This window comes from Anopheles funestus, chromosome 2RL (assembly GCF_943734845.2).
Source record: "Anopheles funestus chromosome 2RL, idAnoFuneDA-416_04, whole genome shotgun sequence".
NCBI lineage: Eukaryota > Metazoa > Arthropoda > Insecta > Diptera > Culicidae > Anopheles > Anopheles funestus.
The window spans coordinates 45,084,658-45,106,178 of NC_064598.1; the positions used below are offsets into that span (position 1 = coordinate 45,084,658).

The following is a 21,521-nucleotide window of genomic DNA, read 5'->3' on the forward strand; positions in this document are numbered from 1 at the left end:
TGCTGACGGTGACGGTGGTGCAGGACCCCAAAGCGATTTATTGCCCCAGATGATGTTGGACAATGCCGGGTTAATAGTAGATTCATTTTTCGATACAGTACCTGGTACGATTGGCTTGTTGTTTAGCGAATGTTGTAGCTGTTGTTGCATGTTGTTACTCGGGGTGGCAGCGGCCCGGCCACTGCCAACGTTAGAATCACCACAGTAAGAGGTCGAGAAGCCTGAATCGTTGCTCGTGCTGCTAATGTTGCTGATAGTGCTGCTGTTGCTGAGATGACGCAATTCCTGAATGAACGAATTCATCGCAGCAGAATCAGCGGCTGCTTTATCAGCATTCGTGTTCGTCGAGACGGTGCACGAAGCGGACGATCCATTGAACGGTGACTGCTGCTCCTGACGGCCGGTAGCATCCGTCAGCGAGCCACTGTTCACGCTCGACTTAGGTGATTCCAACGTGGCCTCATGTTATGGCCAGTGCTGGAAAAACTGCATCGGCTGCTTGGTGTAGCAGTAGCTCAGTGGCTTTACAAAGTGATTATCCTGAGCCGAACAATACGGGCACGATACGCTGTGACTGTAATCGCTGTAGAAGTTGAGCCGCTGATTTGGAGACAGCATCATTTTGAAGCAGTTGTTACACTGTTGAAAATATCAAAGGAAGAAGAAGAAAAATCCTATTATTTATCTAATACTGATATATCGATGAATTTGCACAAAACTTACCTTTAAACGTTCCGTGCAGCATGGCATAGCAGCGAAGATGTCATAAGAATACATGGTTCCAAGGACGAGCGATGAACCGTCCCACTTATTCACACAAAATCTTTGAGAAAAAAAAATATTGAAACAATCATATTTAAAAATAATCTACGACAAGCATTTGCAGTAGCGAGACAAAAAAAGCAAGACGACCCAAAATCACGGTGTTCAATTAAAAAATTAGCTTCATCAATCGTTTGCTACACATTGCAATGCATGCAATTAATGAAACTTCCACTTGGGAAACCAATCAATCATCTCGGTGAAATAGCCAGGCAACGATTTAATAACGTGCTACAACAAGATCGGTTAAAGTCGGCAGCATTGCTCATGAATATTCGGGTTAATTGACCGTTCAGAACAAGAATTTCCATGAAATTAATTCACTGATAATCCATCGCACTCAGAACGTGAGGCGCGCGCCTGGTAGTGACGTTGTACGGCTAGTCTACCTTTTACACCCGTTATATATCGTTGGCTTAATGCAGTTTGATCGTTTTTCGTTTACTTTACACACCCGTGTCTGCAACCACTCGATTGGTTCTTTAATACCGCCAGATATCGCATCGATTCTCGGCAGCTTTTAGTCGCAAAAAAAACCGAAAAAAATTTATATTTACCTGCACCGTACGACACGGTTTGGCTCGACGCCTTCCAAGCACGCCATGCAGACGGATGTTAGATACTGGACACGATTCTCGTACTTCACCTGCAGACAAGAAAGAAAACCAACACAATCATAACATGTCCTGACGATGTTTTATGTAAGGTAAGGCAATCTAATAAAGCAAAGGTTCGCCGGTCAAAGGAGCGTTCGAACTGGCGTAAAACATTTGCATAACGGTTAGGGGCACCACTTTTTGATACTTCCTTGCCGTTAGGTGTTACACCGGAGAAGCGTTACGTACTTAATCGTTTATTAATTCATCGTATGGCATACAACGGTTCTGCCACAACACAACAGGTCAGTGTCGTCTGGTTTTCGTCTTTGTTCTGTTTGGACTTAAGCTTCAGAGTTTCCCACCTCCACCCCCACACCGGTGAATGGGGTGGCACGGAAGCAGTTGTAAATCATGTACTGCCATTATAGACCATCGCGGTGCGAACCAAACGATTTTTGACGACGATGCGGTCATCGGGACGTGTAATACAGTGATATGGTCATTTGGTTGTATTCCGTTGTTCATAAGTGAAAGCTTCAGCCCGAAGTCCAATGCCGGTGGTGTGAGACGTTTGGAATTATATTTTATCAAATTTAGGTCATCGGTGACATTGACATTTTCGTCTAGGAAGTCAATTGTCTGCCACCCGTCGGACGTAATCATTACTCTTTAGCAGACAGAAATAAGACAGACACTCATAAGGATAGTGTACTCACCTCAATGCACCCTTTGTTGTGTTGTTTCGGGCTGAGAAAGAACGTTCCGTCGACCAGTGGATAGCGGTCAAAGACTAGCATCGGTTCCTCGCACAGCACACACGCAACGCGACTCTTATGCTGTGCGGCTAGCGAGGAAAGTATAAAGAGACGTGTTTCATCGTTTCCGTGATTGCCTTCATCTTCGATCTGTAATAGAGATAAATAAGGCATAGGAAATATTACATTAGAATGAAATTATAAAATTTATGGGAAAATTAAATTACAAATTTTATACAGAGATAGTTGTCGGCGAAATCGTTAAATAGATCGTTAGACAATAATAACAGCAATACAAAACTCTTTAAGAATAAAAAAACTTCCTTAGTATTAGTTTTTGCACTCTTTGAAATAATTTGTTGGCAATTTCTGTTCACAATAAACCATTACAATTAAAATTACTTTTATATTAAAGTTATGCATCACAGCCTGTACAAGCGTACTTTGAGGAACATCTTCCCTTTTTTCATCAAAGTTTATGATCAAACAACACCACCACTTGGAGGCTTTGACCACTCCACTGCCGTTGGTGGAAAACCTACTTATAAAACGTCAAAAGCATTCCACGAATCTATCACTTCTCGATGCATTTTTCCAAAACACTTCCACATAACCATTTCCTGGCCTTCTGGCAGTGGCAAAGGGCAAAGAACGATTTTGCTGGAAAATCTGTTTTGACTTGCGGGCATCAAACAAAAACGTAAAAGTGAGTGGAAAAGACACAAGAAGAGGGTACATAAAAAGTTTTGCTTTCTTTGAAAGCGCATTGCCACTACAGCCACCGGTCAAACTCAATGTAGAAAGTCATTTTTCATTAATACCTCTCGACTCTTCCTTTTACTTTGCACGCGATCTGGTTTTGTTATCGAGCGAATACTACCCAAAGACTGTCTAAAGGAAAAAGATAAACAACTTTTTAGCCAGCCGGCAAAAAAAAATTTACAAAAGAAGAGAAAAACACTGTCAAGCATTTTCCTGTTCTTAAGATGGCGCGCTCACCAAGAAGCTTTCACATCTTCCGAGTCTTTTGGTGCTTGGGATGTTTACCTCTGCGCGCTTGTGGAAATAAATGCTTTCCGGGAGAAGTTTCATGCGTCCCCACCCACCCGCCGTGTGCACTTGTGCATTAGATGAGAACTATTCGAAAGGAAATTGAAATATCTCATTAAAATGCGTTTCCTTACTTAAACGAAAAGCTGCTTTTCGAGCAATGGCACCGGCATTAAACGTTACGTTGGTTCAATGGCATATGGCATCTAAGGACGGATGGTGTTGGTGATGTTTCGCCGACTGATGGATGGCACGGAACCGTCACTGCTCCCTTGGGGAGGGTCTAGTCACTCGACATCAGCAATGTGCCAACGACTAGGCGCTAAAAGTTGAGGTAAAAAGTCAAAGAATTGATAAAAAGACGGTTTGAAGGAACCTGAGTGCTTGGAAACTTCCTTGGAACGCCGAATCTTGACCCAGAAAAGCCAGTCCTAAAAATATAAAGACTAGCTAGTCAGTCTTGTATAAACCATTCCTACGCCAGACGGTTGGCATTTTTGTCCCACAAATGAATTGTCACGATATACCGCCATTAAGCTTAAAAGGGCGTAGTTTGAGTTCGCATTGATGTCTCTTTGTTACCTTTAGCTTGTTACTAAGCTCTTATGGAATGGATGCATGGGCACTCCTAAAAGCAAGTATGGCTATCAATAAAAGCATAAATGTCCAAGAGTACTCTCTGCAAAGTTAAATTTTCGTAGTGTGATAAAACTTGTCTTTCGTTTTCAATGTCACCCAACAAGAGCGCTATTTTTCTTTCCGTCAATGAAAATCGTAAGTTGTTATTTCTTCCCTTACCGAAAGATTTAAGATTTAAGATCCATAAATTTACAATAAAAAAAATGTTTGTTTTTTTTATTTTTGCTGTAAAAACCCAGCTTCCTTTACTCCTTTACTTCCACTTATTTTCTGTACACTAAGTCACTTTATTGTACTTGTCTCCAGTAAGCTTTCATAATTCCCCAATGTTCAAGAATGCATTGCAGCTCGGTCTTAGCAAAACATTGTTCAGAGAAAAATAACATAGAACCAGTTACGAATCGAATCGAAAAAACTGTCATCTTCAGCGGAAAGTATTTCCTTTTTATGTGTCTGGAATTTGTCGCACTTCTCGTGCACAATACGCTTCACACGCGCATATAGTCCACTCCACACCTATACGAATATCACCCAAAACAAAACAAAACAAAAAATTTTATAAGAATGCTACATAAAACGTTCCGGAACAAAGGTTTTTACAAGGCAGCTCTTAATATTATACCCAACAGACTGCACATGCTTACTTCCTCCATTGCTTATCCTTCAACTCGATCGATGCACCATGGACTTAAGCATTTATTTCTATATATTTGGTTTTCATTTCATACGTTTCAGTTACAACAAGTGCTGCAATTTTGGAAATAAAATTTAGAAAAAAAGCAAAACAAAATACTGCAAACTAAGGGTAATGGGATTCACACAACGGAAATGGAGCTAAAATAATACCATTTGCACAATCCGGATACGAGCAGTACCTTCTTACGTTATTTTCCACCGTAAAAACAAAGCATTTAACTTTACAGATAGCTTACTTTCGTGTTAACAAAAAATGATTACCATAGCTTAACGATATTCGTTAGTAAATGAACCTCATGAACAATTCGTACTGCATCGCAACGGACAGCGCTTAAGTAATTTAAAAAAAGTATTAAATTAGGAGCTTAATTTGCAATCGAACACTCCACCGTTTAGTGCAGGATTTGTTTCTAGCATTTTGCTAATCTCCACCAAACAACACTGCATCGATTGCGAGAGTTCACATTTCCATAAGAAAATCACAAAAGTGAAAGAAAAACAAACAACTAAACAACGAGAGCACACACTTAGCCGGGCAGACAACTGCACACGCTGCAGAATGCAACGTAAAAACGGTGGGTTAATTTACCTGAAAAGCTCAAAATTAAACGATTTCGGAATCTGATTATGTGTGGTGCACTGTTTCGTAGGGTTTAAAAAAAGGACATTCGAACGATCCAAACAGTCCGTGTGTTGTTCACGGTAGACACACAAAAACGCTGATATCTTTTTGCTCATTTCACTACAATCACGCCTGCAGAATAAATGAAGGTACAAAAAACCTTCCGACTCTATTCGATGCAGTACAAAAGGCCGTTTCTATCAGCAGAGACCAGTTCCGTTTCGTGTCCTTAGCTACACGAAAGTACCAGTTTTGAATGGTATTGGAAGAGTTGTTTGTTCGTACCGTTGTCGTTTCCCTTTCAAGAAAAGGATGATGCTGTACAGAGCAGCTGCAAAGGACCGAGAGTGCAGTGTGCGATGCAGAACGGAAATGGAAATCAAGCAAAAGGACAACACAACACGTGCAAAGGGAGGAGGTGTTGAAGCTACCGAAGAGGTGCAAAGAAAGGAAAGGATAAATATTATTTTAAATTCTCGTCGAGCGCATTAAGCACCTGATCTTTTGCTTTTTGCCCACGCCAGTCTTACGTGTCTTCGTTCCATCCAGTCAACAGCGAATTTTACCTTTTCTTTCTCTGGCGGGGAAGGATGCTAAGGTAAGTATTTTACCTTTCGCAAATCAGACTGATTATTTTTCTTTCCTTTCTTTATCACGCGTAGCTACAATAGCGCAACAACAACAAAAAAACAACCAAAAAGGAATCTTATTCACCTGGCTTTGGCGTGTGGATGCATTCCGTATAACGAAGGCGAGAGAACAAAAAACACAACAAACCGAACGATACGGGGTAGTAAAAAGGTGGCCTGAAGGTGTAAAAGCTGTATAGCAGCTATTTAAATATTTTAAACTCATGCTATGCATTTTTAACGAGGTCCTTTAAAACACTCGTCTTTCACGGTGTGGGGAACGAAGATCGGAAGAAAACGATCCTTCCTCCTTAGCTAGGATTCGTTTAAAGTCTCGTAGTGTGCCGTGGTACCATTTGCTCTCCGGTACGCTATGGTCGTTGTCTTCCGTCCGGATCCAAATGGCAGAGGGAAATGCACCAGACCAGAGCTTCTCATGCTGGTGCTGTGTATATATTGGTTATCGGATTTTTCGGGGCAACGAAACCGATAAAATCGCTTAACCTTTTTGTCCGTTCTCACTGTTTTATTTGCGGGCATGCTAGCGAATGAACGAATGCCTTTTTTGGGGCACGTTGGGTTGGATTTAAGATACGGAAGCTTTAACGGTACTCTTTCGAGGGAAATATAATACGGTCCCGGCTCCCATACAATATGATTGAAAAGGAGGAAATCAAGAGGAAATTCATGAAAAATTTTGCGAATCTTAACAAAAAAATAACATTTATTTTTTGAAAAGATTTTGACACTAATGGTAATACGTCTACTACAAGACTCAATTTATACATAAAAAAATACTTTACAATACTTTTTTATTTTTCAATTTTTTTTAATTTTTACCGCGACGAGAAAATCGTCCTTCATTTGCGCCGTTCCGATTGTAACCTTTTATTCCTGCGTCAAGTCAAGTTCATTCCAGTTCATTTATCTAATCTTATGAGCTCGTTAACTATTTTAGATAACGCGTCTAACTAACTTATCTAGTGTGATTCCGTTCCAGTTCATCCTTGAAATATTTCATGAATGATTTCAATACGCATTTCCTGTAACCTGTAATAATTTTTAACAACCTGATGTTGGTATTGTGAAGGTAAAGTTAAAACAGACTTTTAAAATATCTCTATAATTTACAACAAAACATCTTCTCATCAACATCTCTCACCTCTCGTTGTACTTCCTCATTTACAACCAAGTACAAATTTATTACCCCTTTTTTCCAAGAAAACGAAAATAAATATGTCTTTTGCGCCATAAAAATCATCATCAATGTCATCCGTTGGTGTGGTTTGAGTTCTGTTGCTTCTATGTTTTTACCAGACAAAAAATCTAACGAATGATAGTGTGTATGATATTACTTAAACAAGACGTTCCTTTTCCGTTAGACCACTCATTCACATCGTAAGACACGCGTTCTCTATCGTGATACACATTTTTCAAAATCTTTCTGCCAGCGCGCGCCCATTCTGCAAAAGTCATTCGTTTTCTCGATGCAAGGAAAAACCCATCTACTTACCCGAAAAAACTATTTCTTCTTAAAAACTGTAATATTTCGCACAACCCCATCGCTGGTGGCACGTGCCTCCGTTGTTGTGCACCATACTTGTTACAATGGCAGCTAGAGCTTTCAAGAGCTGATTTTCTTTTATGAAATGTGAGCTCCACACTTCTGTCCAACTTGTGACGACATCGTACGTTTGGCAAACCAATGCCGGGAACGTCTTTGACAACGACGTAAGAACACGAAAGCAAGAGCAAACTAACACAAAAATGATAGTCATCATCGTGAGTTTTAGTACCATCTCTCACTCCGTTATGGTTGTGCTTGAAAAGCTAGACAAGAACAGCATAGAGCGTGAGGTATGAGACCTCGAAAACTAACCACAGTGTAAAATACCGATTTGAAAGTAGACTTGCAGAATAGCTCCAGGAGGGGTTGGAGTGAAAGTTTTATCTAGGGAAAATGCGCGTTCTTTTTCCCTGCGTGAAACTTGTTGAAGAAGGATGTACTCCACAGTGAGAAGCTGTGCCGTACCCCGGAGCCGTTCGTCAATGGGAAAATCTTTGACGCTTCTCGGCAAGCATCTGCTTCTTTACATTACCGTTTGAACTTTATTCATTCGTACGAAGGATGGTGTTGCAGTAAAGAAAGAACCAGATTTCGTCGATGATTCTATGTGATTGACCATTTTCTCTTCAATCTCATCATTTTCACTCCTCGTTGATTTCGATTAGAATGGGAAAGCTAAAGTAGAAGAAGTATTCACTTCTGACATCATCCAGAAAAGCTACATGTGAAGAAAGTGAACTGTAAAACTATCATCATTGGGAGCTTCATGGTCGAGTAACTTGCCTAGAAGCGGTATTTTCACACGATAAAACCAGTCAAGGGAATAGTGTAACGGTTGCTTACGATGGAGTATTTCACTTTGACGCCCATTTGCTACGGTCTGGGTTCAAGGTTAAGTTGCCAGGCAAGAGGAAATTCACCATGCTTGAAACGGTTGATTAATAAAATCGATTTAATGCACACCAAGATCAAACAAGAATAGCACGACGAAAAAAGTTCATCCACAGAATCGACAGGAAATGGTAAAAATCATTGAAGAAAGTTAAAATGCAATCAGGCAGAGTGTTGTTGCTTCAACTAACGCCCATCTCCTTTTCATTGTTGGAGAGTGTTTTCGGTACAAGTTTTCGTGAAGAATTCCTGCTGGTGGATAAAAATAGATAACAGAAGACATCTTAAAATTGTTTTTCTTCTGCAAAAAACTACACAAATTTTCCGTCTGAATAAACATTTTCCTACAATACCACAATAAACCAGCATTAGAAAACGCTTCTTCAGTTGTCTACGTCACTCAGCATCGAAGCATACGCTCCGTTGCAGCAAAACCTTCAATATCCTTTGCCGTATTGCAGTAGTCAAGTAGATAAAGTTTGATAGTTGAAAATCACATCCTCATGAATCGTAGAGCTTGTGTGTGTGTGCGTATTGATAACGAGACAGAGCAGACTCGGAACGGATTGATGGTACACATCACAAAACGAAGCATCCTTCAGCTTGATTGAAATAAGATTACCAACATTCGAATACCGGATGCCGGATGTTCGAGTGTTTTGTGAGTTTTTTACGCATTTTACTTTTCTCGGCAGAAACTAAATACGGCATTGACGCCCGACAACAACCATGAATCGAACGGCATTCCGTCTGCTAGTCAGATGTACATTGAGCAGGAGATGCAATTGCACAATTGCAGTCATGTGTCAGCGTGAGTTGGTGCTCCATGACTATTCGATCGACGATGACTTTCGAAAACATCGTGCTGCAGTTTCAAGCATCACACTTCAACGGAATCGACACTGGCAAACGAATTCTACGTATTTCACTGATTTCTTGTCTGTCTATAGTGCATCTGTCTGTCTTTGTTCACTTATTTCATGTACATAGCCACATCAGCAACAACAAAAAACATAAAACTCCAACTATATTCCGAGTTTCCAATTTATTCACTACATCCAGACAAAATGAAGGGAACTGATATGTTAAACCGTGTTATAAGGGTACTCCACGAAAAGAACTCCAGCAACGTGCACCTTTCACAAATCATTCCCAAAACCAATTGGAACAAGTTTTCCGTCTTCGGCTGATGCGACAACACGAAGCCTTTATTTAAAACGGTAAGCCACCATCCGACGACAGTTAAAAATATGTACGAGCTGTAACAAAACACACTGCCCAGAACAAGAATAAATGATCACCACACTCTTTACGGTTTGTCTTCACATTTGTGTTGTTTCCCTTACGCTTGGGGTACAGAAGCGTGAGCAAAATTTTAAACCAAAACCATCATAAAAATGTGACAGAAACGAACTCCTCCTTTTGCCTTAACAGCAACGTACAAAAAGCATAGCACGCATTAGTTAGGACGGCCACCAAAAAAAAAACGGAAAAAGAATATGTAACTTCATAAATTTATTAAACTTTGTCCTTCGTGTCAAGTTGGTTCGGCTGCCAACAAATGCCTTACAAAGCCCGCCGTTGACAAACCAGAAATATCAACTTTAAAGTTGATACACATTAGGCGTGAGAGAGAGACAAAAGTTGTAAGAGATTTTTCATGAAGTTTTTTTTATCCGTTTATATACTCTTGGGCCCAATTTATAGATGGAGTTACCACAATTTACGGATAGTGCGGATGTTGGTGAAAAGCATACAAAAAATAGACAAACAGTAACTAACTAAGAAGCAAAGCTACCCCACTACAACATCCACAATTCAATCATTCACTTGCGATACAGCAATCTCTGTGAACTCTGGGAAATATTAATTGATACAAAATACATATATATATTTTTAAGAATTATCAAACCGCATATCTGCAATTGCAAATTCTTCAGTTTAGTTTTTGCTTTGAACTTATGGCACACTGTTGTGTCCAACAATTTTCTGTATGCTTTCCCAACCATCATCAACCATTCGCACGACTAACCATCCCATGGAAATGGTTCCATTTTAACGTGCATTTAATTTTATAGGATTGTCAACTAACGTCGTGTTGCCGCACGATCGCTTCTCAACAACTGCCACCATCATCATATCGTTTGTAAGGGTTGCGGTTTATAGGACGGCGGACAAAAGCTCTACCACCAGCAATGAAGACGACGCATGTAACCGCAACATCAAGCAGTGCAATCCTTCCCCGAGCACTGTTATCGCGTTCGTCGGAAGAATCCTGATGTGCATTTAAACGAGCAGCATTACGCTTCCGACGTACTACTACTATATCCAGTGTTTCTCATCTTTATCAAGGATTTTTTTCTCCCTTTTTACAAATGTAAGCTGTTTAACCTCAGCTCATTTTTTTTCATCTCGCTTACGTCACATTGTACGTAAGACTCGTGGAAAAGGGACAAAGCTTAAAAAAGGTTAGCAATTTTCTACCTCGATAGCGTGCGTTCTCCTCCCAAGGGGAGAGCAAACAAGCGAACAAGATAGAAAATAAACCGTTGATCGTGTGATGGAGACGCCCGGTGATTCAGTTGATGAATTCAAATGACACTGTTTAGGGGGTCGTTTGCACACCAAACCTCAACCATGATGCACAGTTCACACTGCTTACCCAAACTATTGCTAGATAATCGTAATTTGTTTCCATTCCTACATTATCCCCACAAACACCAATCCCGGGTGGTGAATACCTTGACGCAACTGAGCGATGGATGTACGGAACACGCTACGATGAGGTGACGATTGAATAATATTTAAATCAAAATGCAAATGGAGGGCAGCGCGACACTAACCATCAACACACCCGCAAGTATGAACAACGTTGTGGCGTCCATAACTGACGAATGCACCAGACGATAAGAGTGAATGGCGCTAAACAATGCAAGTGCATTCACTTTAACCCGACCCCCCTTTCCTAAAAGGAAAGATGATGATGAATACACCACAGCTTGTGCATATAATTGAATAAGGGAAAAATTGCACTATCCTAACTTAATCATCAATTATGGCAGAGTTCATTGCAGCTTTCCGTAAACTCGCTTTCACACTTTCCTTCACAGGACGATGCCCTGTGTACGTGGTAAAATTGAATCAAGGAAGGAAACATCACACCATACACCTTGGGTGTTGCTGTCAATATTGACTCAGCCAGCAGTAGTTCCTTGGGGCAAATATACCCGCGTATCCACTGATCTTCGTTCACTCGCCTCCAGCCATTGACTTCTTCAGTGCTCTAATCGATCAAAAGAAGCACTGCGTCGTTCTATTGTTTCTCTCAACTGCTTGACAGGCGCACTATCTTCATATAAAGGGAGGAAAATTAGAAGTCGTTACCGATTAAAAGCAAACACATACGCGCACAAGAGTAGCTTTAATTATTTTCCCTCCGGTCTGATTTAAGACCTATTTCATTATAAGGCTACACTTACTCTCTACAATCCACATCTCAATGGTTTGTTGTGTTCAATACAATCGAAATGGTTTGTTCGATGATTCCTTCCCTTACCCTCGTACATCAAACGGTGTGTCGCGATAATGGTGTCGATAATTTATTGCAAACTATCATCAGCCGCCATATCATGCATCCGCAAGAAACGATTGCAGAAAATATATCACTTTTGCTTGCCGTACAACACGTACAGGAGGGAACCATTGTCTTAGCAGCACAGTCATATCCTTACTGGACGATATCGAAGAAAAGCGTAGTAAATTAAATCACGACTGCTATCATCAAAGTATCAGTGAGTTTTCCCCTTCGATCGTTTCCAATTCACGACGGGAATTCTCTGTTGCTTCTTGATGATGGGCAGTGGAACAAGGAACGTTCATTGAAACAAATTGTGTACATCTTGCCCACCACCAAACACACATCCATCCACCACACCGTTTTCTCATCCGGAGAAGATGAGTTGATTTTGGCGTATTATCTTTATTACTTTCTTCCCCGGCATCATCACCAAGTGACTTCGGTAAACATAACTGACGGTAGGAAGAAGTCCCAGTCGTGGTGCGCACACCTGATAAAGACAATTCTCAGTGACTTCGTTTTTGGAGTGAATAGACAAACACACGGCCAGCAGCACAAAAAACCACAACTCCCTCACCCAATTGGTTTATTCTAATCAGAGGGCAAAGACCATCATCCACGCATAAGCTGGGCTCTCTGCTATCACACCCTACTCCTCCATCGATTTGCTGCTGGGAAACGAAGGCAAACACTCCTTCGCCACGGTTCGATGGTAAGTGCGAGAACGTTGATGAGCGCAAAATCAACAATCTAAATCCGGGACCACTCCCACCAGGCTCCAAACTAGGCAATACAAATTTCTGCTTTACTTTAATCGAATCGATTGGCGGCAGCAGCAGCAGGAAAATTTCATTCACGTCGCATTCCAATCGAAAACGTGTCCTTTTTCTCGATAGGGAAAAATAAAACAAAATGCAAATACGCCACAGGACAATGTTCCTTATTAGCATGATTATTTTCACTCGGTGGCGTTTCAATATCCTTTTCGCGACCGAACCAGAAGTGGAAAGAACATGGTGTTACCGAGAGCCCGCTACGGTTCCTCACTCCTCGCAATGTAGATTATTCAAGTGCATTCGAACGTGCGCTGATAACGAGACGACAATGATACGAAGCGTAGTGTTTGATTAGCATGATGATGAGAAGGCGGTGCTGATTATAAATCGTTACGAGTGCTTTACTTGTCCTTTTATCAGTTGTTCGAATATAATAAAATGGTATACAGGTGTAACATTACTGATGGTAAGTCTATAATCCCAGTAATACAGTCAGTAAGAAATAATAAGAATTGGATAACAAATTTGGACAGTGTAATAAAACAAAACACAACAAGACTAAATTCATCACCATACAAAAAAAAACACCTTAATTCACATTCATGAGAACAACGGAGAAACAACGGATACTTTTAAAAATATTCATCACATCCAACGCAGCCACCACATGGTGAAAAACGCCAACGCACCATCAACATATCAACACCGAATGCTAAGTTTCTCATACATCCTCACCCGTGTACGCATTCTTTATCTTTCTTAGTTCCTTGTAGAAAGCCACAGAGAGGCAACAAAAAAAACCCTCAACACAGCCGTGTCGAAAATGTTGCTCAAATATTCATAACATCCAGGAGGCGTGCTTCAAGGCCAAAGCAGCGCTTCGAAGGAAAAGAATTGGGTTTTCTCGCATTAGAGCAAAATCAAAACAATGCCTCATCGCACAATTGAATATAGCGTACCTATAGAATGAAAAAAAAATTCTGTAGGACTACTTTATAACTGAACATATTTCTGGCACACTGACTGTGAATATTTATTTATTTATTATTTATAATTTATATTATATCCATATACGAAGCTCAACAACGGAGAAATTCAACAAAAAAAAAACAATACAGTCACCAACAAATGTCTAAAGAGAATAAGTTTAAAAAAAAACATACTTTTCGCGGTCAAACTGGAAAGTGTACGTCGTAAAATGGTGTTTCCCAACTGCGCAAAGTTTTACACACAATCCAAGAGACGGTTTTTATTGGAAAGGCAAAAAACCAACAAAAAATCATCTCCACAGGTGTCATAAACCAACCGGATTGTTGCTGTGGTTCGTTGATTTGGTGCAATCATTTGCACATCATTGATATTCGCGACGCGACGAAACATCACCGAGCCGTGCGGATTGCAACGTGACAGTTGTAAAATTTATAACCTTCACGTTTTCCCCAGGAATTTGGCCACGGGAGAAAACGGCAAAGGTAGGTTTTATTTGATTTTTTCTTTACTTTATAAGTATCTTACTTTACAGCGCGAACAATTGGATTAAAGTCCTTTTCAAACATGTCTTTTTTATATTTAATCTTTAATGCTAATAAGGGATTTTAGTCAACGTATATAACACACACGTTTTGCACATGAACATTTTAATGAATTTATCTCTTCCTCCCCAAACACACGATAATGTATCGTGTTTCAGCCAACATTTTCGTGCTAACAATATCGCTAACTAACGTTGGCCATGCCTCAAACCGAACGACTCATACCCACTTAACGCCACTAAAACATTATTGAAGCGTAAAAGATTTAATAATACATTTACCGGTTTCCCCATTCGTTCGTGATATGATAGTGTGCTAATTAAATTTGATTTTCCACTAACGAGACACACGTTACGGCTCTGTGTGATGGTGGTAGTAGTAGTAGTAGTACTGCAACACCAAAACGTTCTACCTTCATTAGCAACAACTCACCGTGATTGCATACCTTGCAGGCGCTTACACCAGTGCAACACATCAACGGATGCATCGTGGTTTTGAGTGCGGTCATTATACGCTTTGCATTCCACCAGATATGCATTATAATAGTGCAATCTCCGCCTGTTTATGGTACCCTAGTGGATCTCGCATGCCGAAATATGCACATCCGTACATTAGCGTTTTTCGTACCTACCTCCTCCACCCAGGCAGCAGCATTGCATACGGAGCGGAGGAAAATTCCGGAAACGCTTGTAGAAAAATTTAATTTATCTATGCATTTAGAAGACTCATCTCATAATACACAGAATGCGCTGCGCTCACGAAGGTCTGTGCGCTTTTGAAGCGGGTGCAAAGACACGCCACTGAATCCCACACTTTATGTTTTACACTATTTCGACGTTTATGAGCGGTTGTCATGCCATTCCTCGGCACTCGGCCCCATTCCCACAGTGCGATGGGCGGGCTGTAGATGAATTGTTGGTTGACGTTATTAAAATGTGATAACAAACTACTTTTACTCTCGACGAGGTACTTCAAACCGTTGAATGTTTTAACCAGCGTAGAAGCTGGTTGCTCCTTTGTCTTTGCGAAGTGAAGCGACCCCGCTCGTACATCCTTCTCGGTAGACAGATAACAAGTCAAAACTTCCACTATGAGTGAAACCTGTCACCCTTCTCAACATATCGCTCCTCGCTCCTTTTCAGGATTCGGTGGGAAATCGGTCGAATATGCCCCCTTAGACAGTGGGGTGGTGGTGCCGGTACACAAACAACCAGCAAAACCTCACTTTGCTCTGCCTTGGTGACTGAAGTGTTCCCTGCTATAGCACACCCTGGGAACAAATATCTCACCAGCATAATACACCGCGCGCGCGCCTCCCATTTACCCCGGATCCGGTTTTACCATTCGTATAGGGGATGAAGCGCACTCGAGAAGTTAGCATCCTTTTGGGAGTGTTTTACCGCTTCACTTTCCAGTTCATTTTCATTATCGCCCTAACCCAAAGGCATGCGACCTCATCTCGTTTCAAGCCTTTAACGCTGTTGGGTGGTCTACCATAGCGAAAACGGCGAACGTCGTTGTCCTTGCGGAAAGAGTTTCGTTGCCGTTGAAAGATCTTTCAGTTTTTTATCCAACAACTACAAAAAGCGTATGGAAATAACTAAAAAAATACGACAAGGGAACGGCAGCTACGAAATACTAAACGAAAAAAAAGAAACAACACACAAGTGCAGTTCATTGAAGGTAAGACCACACCGATAACCGCAAAAAGCTCACAGATATATACACAGGCACGCATTTTCCAGCCAAACCGTCGACCTCGAGTGCACGAAAACGGAAGACGGAAGGCGGAAAACGAAGTGATGTGGTATTATTTATGAGACTTTTCGCCGGGCGTGTTGGAAAAAGGGTTCGCCATTGCCGCGCGCGCCGGCGGGAAAAGTTAGTCCTTCTCTACTCCATATGCCACCATCACAGCGTCCCTCCCCGCCCTTCTTCTCGTGTTGATCCTGGGCTTGAGGTCGAAGGGTAATGGCACTTTTCCGGAGGTGGCGACTGAAAAATTCCAAATACCACAACGCCGTGTGTGTGTGCATACACACGTTTTCGCCATTCATTCTAAATACCTGCCTTGACACTTAACTTTATCGTGTCTACTTCGGTTTGTTGCATTGGCCGCTGTTCACACTGTTTGTACGTCCAATGAAACAAGCAACGAACGGAAGAACATGATAGAGGAAGAACGGAAGGACATGACAGAGACGATGAATGGGATAAAAGAGTGCTTATGAAATTAGAAGTCAAAATGCAAAATTTCATAGAGATGGATTAGGAAACAGTAGTTGTTACGGATATGCTTTTTCAAATCTAGTAAAATGCTTGGAAAAGGAGTTTGTGTACGGAAAATGAATTATATTTCTGCTTATGGATGTAATAGCTTTAGTAATGTTTAAATTACTAGCAACTCTCACCGATAATTATTAACATTGTCTATTTAAAAGTCAACGTATCTGTGGTTTTTACTGTTTTCTACTACACATTTGTGGTATGAACAAAGCACAGTGTTTTATACAATCAATTTAAAATAAGATATTTAAATATTTTCTTTACCTTCAGGAAATAAGTCTATAATTTTGAGAGAAAATAAAGCGCAGATTACATTAGTAAATACAACACAATATATTCAAAAAATAAAATCATGATAATGATCCACGAAAACCATTTATTTGTTCGTCATTTTCGAGCCATTTATTCATGTGTGAAATGGATTAAAAAGTAATTTTTCAACTCGACCAAAAACGGAAACCATGCGTTACAAAACATCTTTTGCGCCTTCGTAAACGAATGATGGAGAAAAGACGTATGACAAATTAAAACACCTACCCACATAAAGATAATTTTTACCTTTACGAAAACCACATACAACAAGGAAAACCAACTTTACGCTGCTACCTTCATATCTGCTCTTTTCCTGGACCAAATTGTCAACCTTCTTCGTTTGGGATATTCGCGTGTGCATCATAGCATTACGAAGTGATGTGATAAGTGCGTCTTTCTCCAAATATGTTTTTGTCCGCTTTCCTACGTTGCTTCTGTCCAAGCTGTCGAACGTAATATTGCCACACCGTCGTCTATTTCCGTCAGCAACCATATACCAGCATAATATTCTTCCATCGGTGCGTATTAAAACGTGGGTAACAAACAGGGATAAGAAAAAAAGAACGCCATAGGATACATTACTTTCCATAACAAATAGATATGATATGAGAAGATGGTTCGAGCGTCGCCACAGACAAGACGAGATCGGAACACGTACCTCCAGGCGAAACCGTACAGTACACAACCCCGGGAATTGAGTGCGATCTGGTGCCATAAAGGATCAACAGTCCGATAACGACACAAGACGTGAATGTACCAGGACAGGTACACTACGCACAGGTATAGGAGGAAGTTTGATAGCAGTAACAAAGATAGCGAGATACAACTACGCTGTTAAACGAACGAGAATCAGTACGAACGAAGCCAAAGCACATGGGTCTTGGTGGGTCGTCGATGGGGAATTTATCACCACGCGTGCTCAGTGGCAGAGTATAGAGAATAGGAACTGTTGAATGATTTTCGCCAACGAACCACACCAATGATCAAGGAAGATGTGCTCGTTTTCTGTATGCTGTACGTTGCTACGGTCCAAACATGTCCAATGGGAAGGATTCTCGCCATACCGGTGAACGACATCCACGAAAGACAATAACGATTATTGAGTACGGTGATGCTGATGACGATGTTATTGAAAGTAAAGTTTCCTCCTATCGACACTGCTACCGGTCCAGCATAGCACGGTAAACTACGAACGAAAACAGAGCGATATTTGGCTTTGTTCGAACGCGCTCACGGGATGGACATCGAATGCGCCTGGACGGTAGGCAACTCGCACGACAAAACTGAAAGCTAGACAATTTGTGAGATTGCAAGCTATGCATACCAAGTTTCAATGATAAACTAAATACAGAAATGAATACGTACATAATGAAATTATTAAAACTACACAGAATGAGTTGAGGACATAAAAGTTTACACAGACAGACGATACTGTTTAAGAAAAATATATTAATATAAAACGCTTTAGACCGATGGCAATTTAATGATATCCTGATCCACAGTACCATACATTATAATACAAGTGCAGTCTTTCTGTTTTCATTAATGACTTGCACATAAATCGCTTTAATATCAATACGTAACAAAACATATTTAATATTAGTCAGCAAAATATTGCACTCCCAGTCAGGCTCCACACACACATCTATTGCTCGTTATCCACCAACCCTCATGAGTTGCTCCTGCCTGTCGCATCCGGCGACATGCATGACACCGAAACAATCTAATAAACTAAATTCTTATGAGGCACCGTAATTACAAATGGCATCTGACAACCAACGTTTGTTCGCTCGCTAGGATTCAGTAGTTCCGGGGCGGAACAATCATATTTCGAACTTTTTGCAAACAAAAAAAACACACATCACCACACCACTACACCTTGCCCAGCGTTGTTGATTCCATAACCGATGGAAAAGCGTCACATCCAGCTGTGGCCCACAAAGGACTTCAACCCCCCTATCGTCGACACCGAGGAGTCGGAAGGAAAAGCAATGCGCGCTGTTTCGTTTCCAAGCTTTTCTTCTTCCGTCCATCCGACGTCCTTGTGTTGTGTCGTTCTTTGTATAATCTCTCTGCAATGATGAATGACAGAAAACCGAACACCTACAGCTTTCGAAAACGAACCCAGACACCGTTCAGACGTTGTTCGGGACCATCCCTCCCGTTGGTTTACCTACCTCCCGGATGGTCCAACACACACCAGAACCGGAAGAGTGAAACCACCATCCGGCAACACCGTAGGAAAAAGGAGAAAGATTTCCGGGATTTGGTACACGAGATGACGTGCTCCTTTTGCTGATGGAGCTTTTCCCCCCTTGGCGCTTGCAACAGAGAGAACTCCCCACAATACATTTACTCTCGCATTTGTTCACTCTCAACGCGCGGACAAGGCTAAATGTGGGCAAGGTAAAATGCGAAAAATGAGGTCAAAAACCTTCGCCAAATATAACGCTATTAGGAACCGAGCATGGCGGCACAAACGAGAGTCGTTGCTTCTCGTTCCTTGTTCCGGGTCGGTAAATAGTGCCGCGCGCGTATAGAACCTTCTTTGCCCGAGACGTCTGCGTCTGTGGTTTCATGTTGCCGCCCCAACGTGTATCTACGACCATACGAGCGAGAGACACAGACGGACACCCGCCTGTGCTCTGGCGCATATTTTCCGCATAACTCTCTTTCACCATCGTGGGTGGTGTTTTTTTTTTTGCGGAAAAATCGCATTCGGTAGGAAAACAGCTTGGCGTTGGAAAATGTTACGTGTTACAACGGGCATGTGTGTGTGCGCACGCTTTGTGCTTCGTCATCGTCTACCGAAAGCCAGCCAACCGAAGTTTTTGTTTTTCTTCGCTCTCTAATGCTTTGTACGAGTTGGTGCTGCTGTTGTGCTTGTTTCGCTTCGTGTTGCTGTATCCATCGCCAATACAAAGCTTTCGTTATGTTCTTTTTTTCAATTTTCCCCCCATTTCCGGTATATATCGAACTTGAAAATATCTAGCTCCATAACCGGTTCACCTTTGTTTGAGACTTTAGCACAAAATTACAACTATTTAACGAGATTTGGGTTTGTGAAAGAAAGAAGATATTCTTCGATGCTCCCGAGATTAATTTCCACTCGCTGAAAAAATGGTTGAATTAAACCGTTTTAAAAAAATAGTTGTATAATTCCAACTTCAAACTTACACACATAATTTAAAAAACAATCATAAATCAATTAAAATGAAATAAAATTATAAAATTGTAAATTAAAGCTTTAATTTTTGAGGCGCTTTTTGTTTTGTTTAAGATTTCTGTTGTTGTTAAATTCAACATAATAACATTTTTTATAGGATTGAATCAAATGTTATAAATTAGCATAAACCATTTATCAAACATTGACTTAACCTAATATACCGGTCGCCATTCTATTTTGCAGTCGTAGGCTAGTCGATCCTTTTGGAATGTTTATTTACCTATAAATAGAAAGAACAAAGAAAATCACTATTAGTTGCGAATTGCAATTAGGTACATTACTTTCTATACAATTTAAAATAATAAAGATGAAATTCTTCACACATTTTTTTTGCATCAACAGATAAATAATAAAATCTTATTCTTCTGTTTTTCACGCACGGCTAAGCACCGTTTGTATGTTCGCTTGCTTATTGTTCGTTTTACATTTGCAATTTAAATTCAAATCCAATCCATATGCGCTCCAAAGCACAAGAACAACCATTTCTGTCAACGTTTGCAAAGTCTGGAAAAGAAACTTTATCGTCTGGCCCGCAACAAGCGCGAGAGGCTCCCCACTTCTTCGCAAAAACAAAAGCTAACCGGAATAAGAAAACGGAAATCCATTAAAGTTGTGATTGATTAAATTCATTACGAAGGTCGCGTCCTTTACACAACCCCACGAATCTTCACTCCAAAAGAGGAGTGACTCTCTTTCTCTCACTCTCTCTCTTTCTACCTCTTCTTCAAACACCATCGGACAAATCAACGTCAAACTTGCTTCGTCAGAGGATGGAAAACGGCGCGCCAAACGTAATTAAACAAAACGTCAACTTCACAAAAAAAGCCACCATCCCACACCGTAGAATAACAATTCTTCTCCCAATTTCTTCGCTATAGTCGTGCCAATGACCAAAACGTAGATTGAGTTGTTACAACATCTCAAGACAGACTTCAGACGGGAAAGCTTTTCGGATTGGAAGCACCCCGGCAGGTGCTGCGGTGTGTTGAATGTTATCGCTTAATCCGCGCACCCCAAAAACACGGATGAAAAGCTTCTTCTCGCGGTCAATCGCTGTAGCCACAATACCCGCGAAAAGCACGGTACTAAAATTCACGCGCTCTGACATTGACATTGCCACCTTTCGTAACTTGATAGGCCGTCGGCACCATCACCCCATCGCCCAACATAAGCATGGCTGCTGTGCGGTGCTGAAGTGGTGACTTTTTGTGGCTTTTTTTACGAAAAGCGCCGCCCTGCAGTATGAAACCAGCTTATCTTGGAACCATCATCCATCTACCGCAACATTGTGGCGGCGGCAGCTGCTCAGTGAGCCATGGCGGCACTACGGATGACTTGGAAGGCGACGCAAGATTCGAAAGAAAAACAGCTGTTTTGTTTACTTTTCATTAAAACCGATTTTCGCGGAGCAGCATTTCAATCGTGATGAGAGAATATGCGACAGACGAACGAACTCGCGCGCGGACAGACACGGGCCGGCTTGCAGACAAGACGCGTCAGCTTCTCTGCCTAAGGATGTTTCACTTTGGTTGACGGGGGAAA

The 21,521-nt window shown here is 41.1% G+C and overlaps 1 protein-coding gene across 1 annotated transcript in view; it reads right to left on the reverse strand.

The window, feature by feature from the left end:
* Positions 1-458: 458 nt before the first annotated feature.
* Positions 459-21,521, reverse strand: part of LOC125764112 (headcase protein) — a 94,096-nt gene continuing 73,033 nt past the window's right edge. The window contains exons 3-6 of the mRNA XM_049427985.1: positions 2,138-2,326; positions 1,380-1,468; positions 724-823; positions 459-639 (exon numbers count right to left, since the gene is read on the reverse strand). Coding sequence (XP_049283942.1) covers positions 466-639; positions 724-823; positions 1,380-1,468; positions 2,138-2,326 — 552 coding nt within the window. The 3' untranslated portion in view covers positions 459-465. The remainder of the gene's footprint in view (positions 640-723; positions 824-1,379; positions 1,469-2,137; positions 2,327-21,521) is intronic.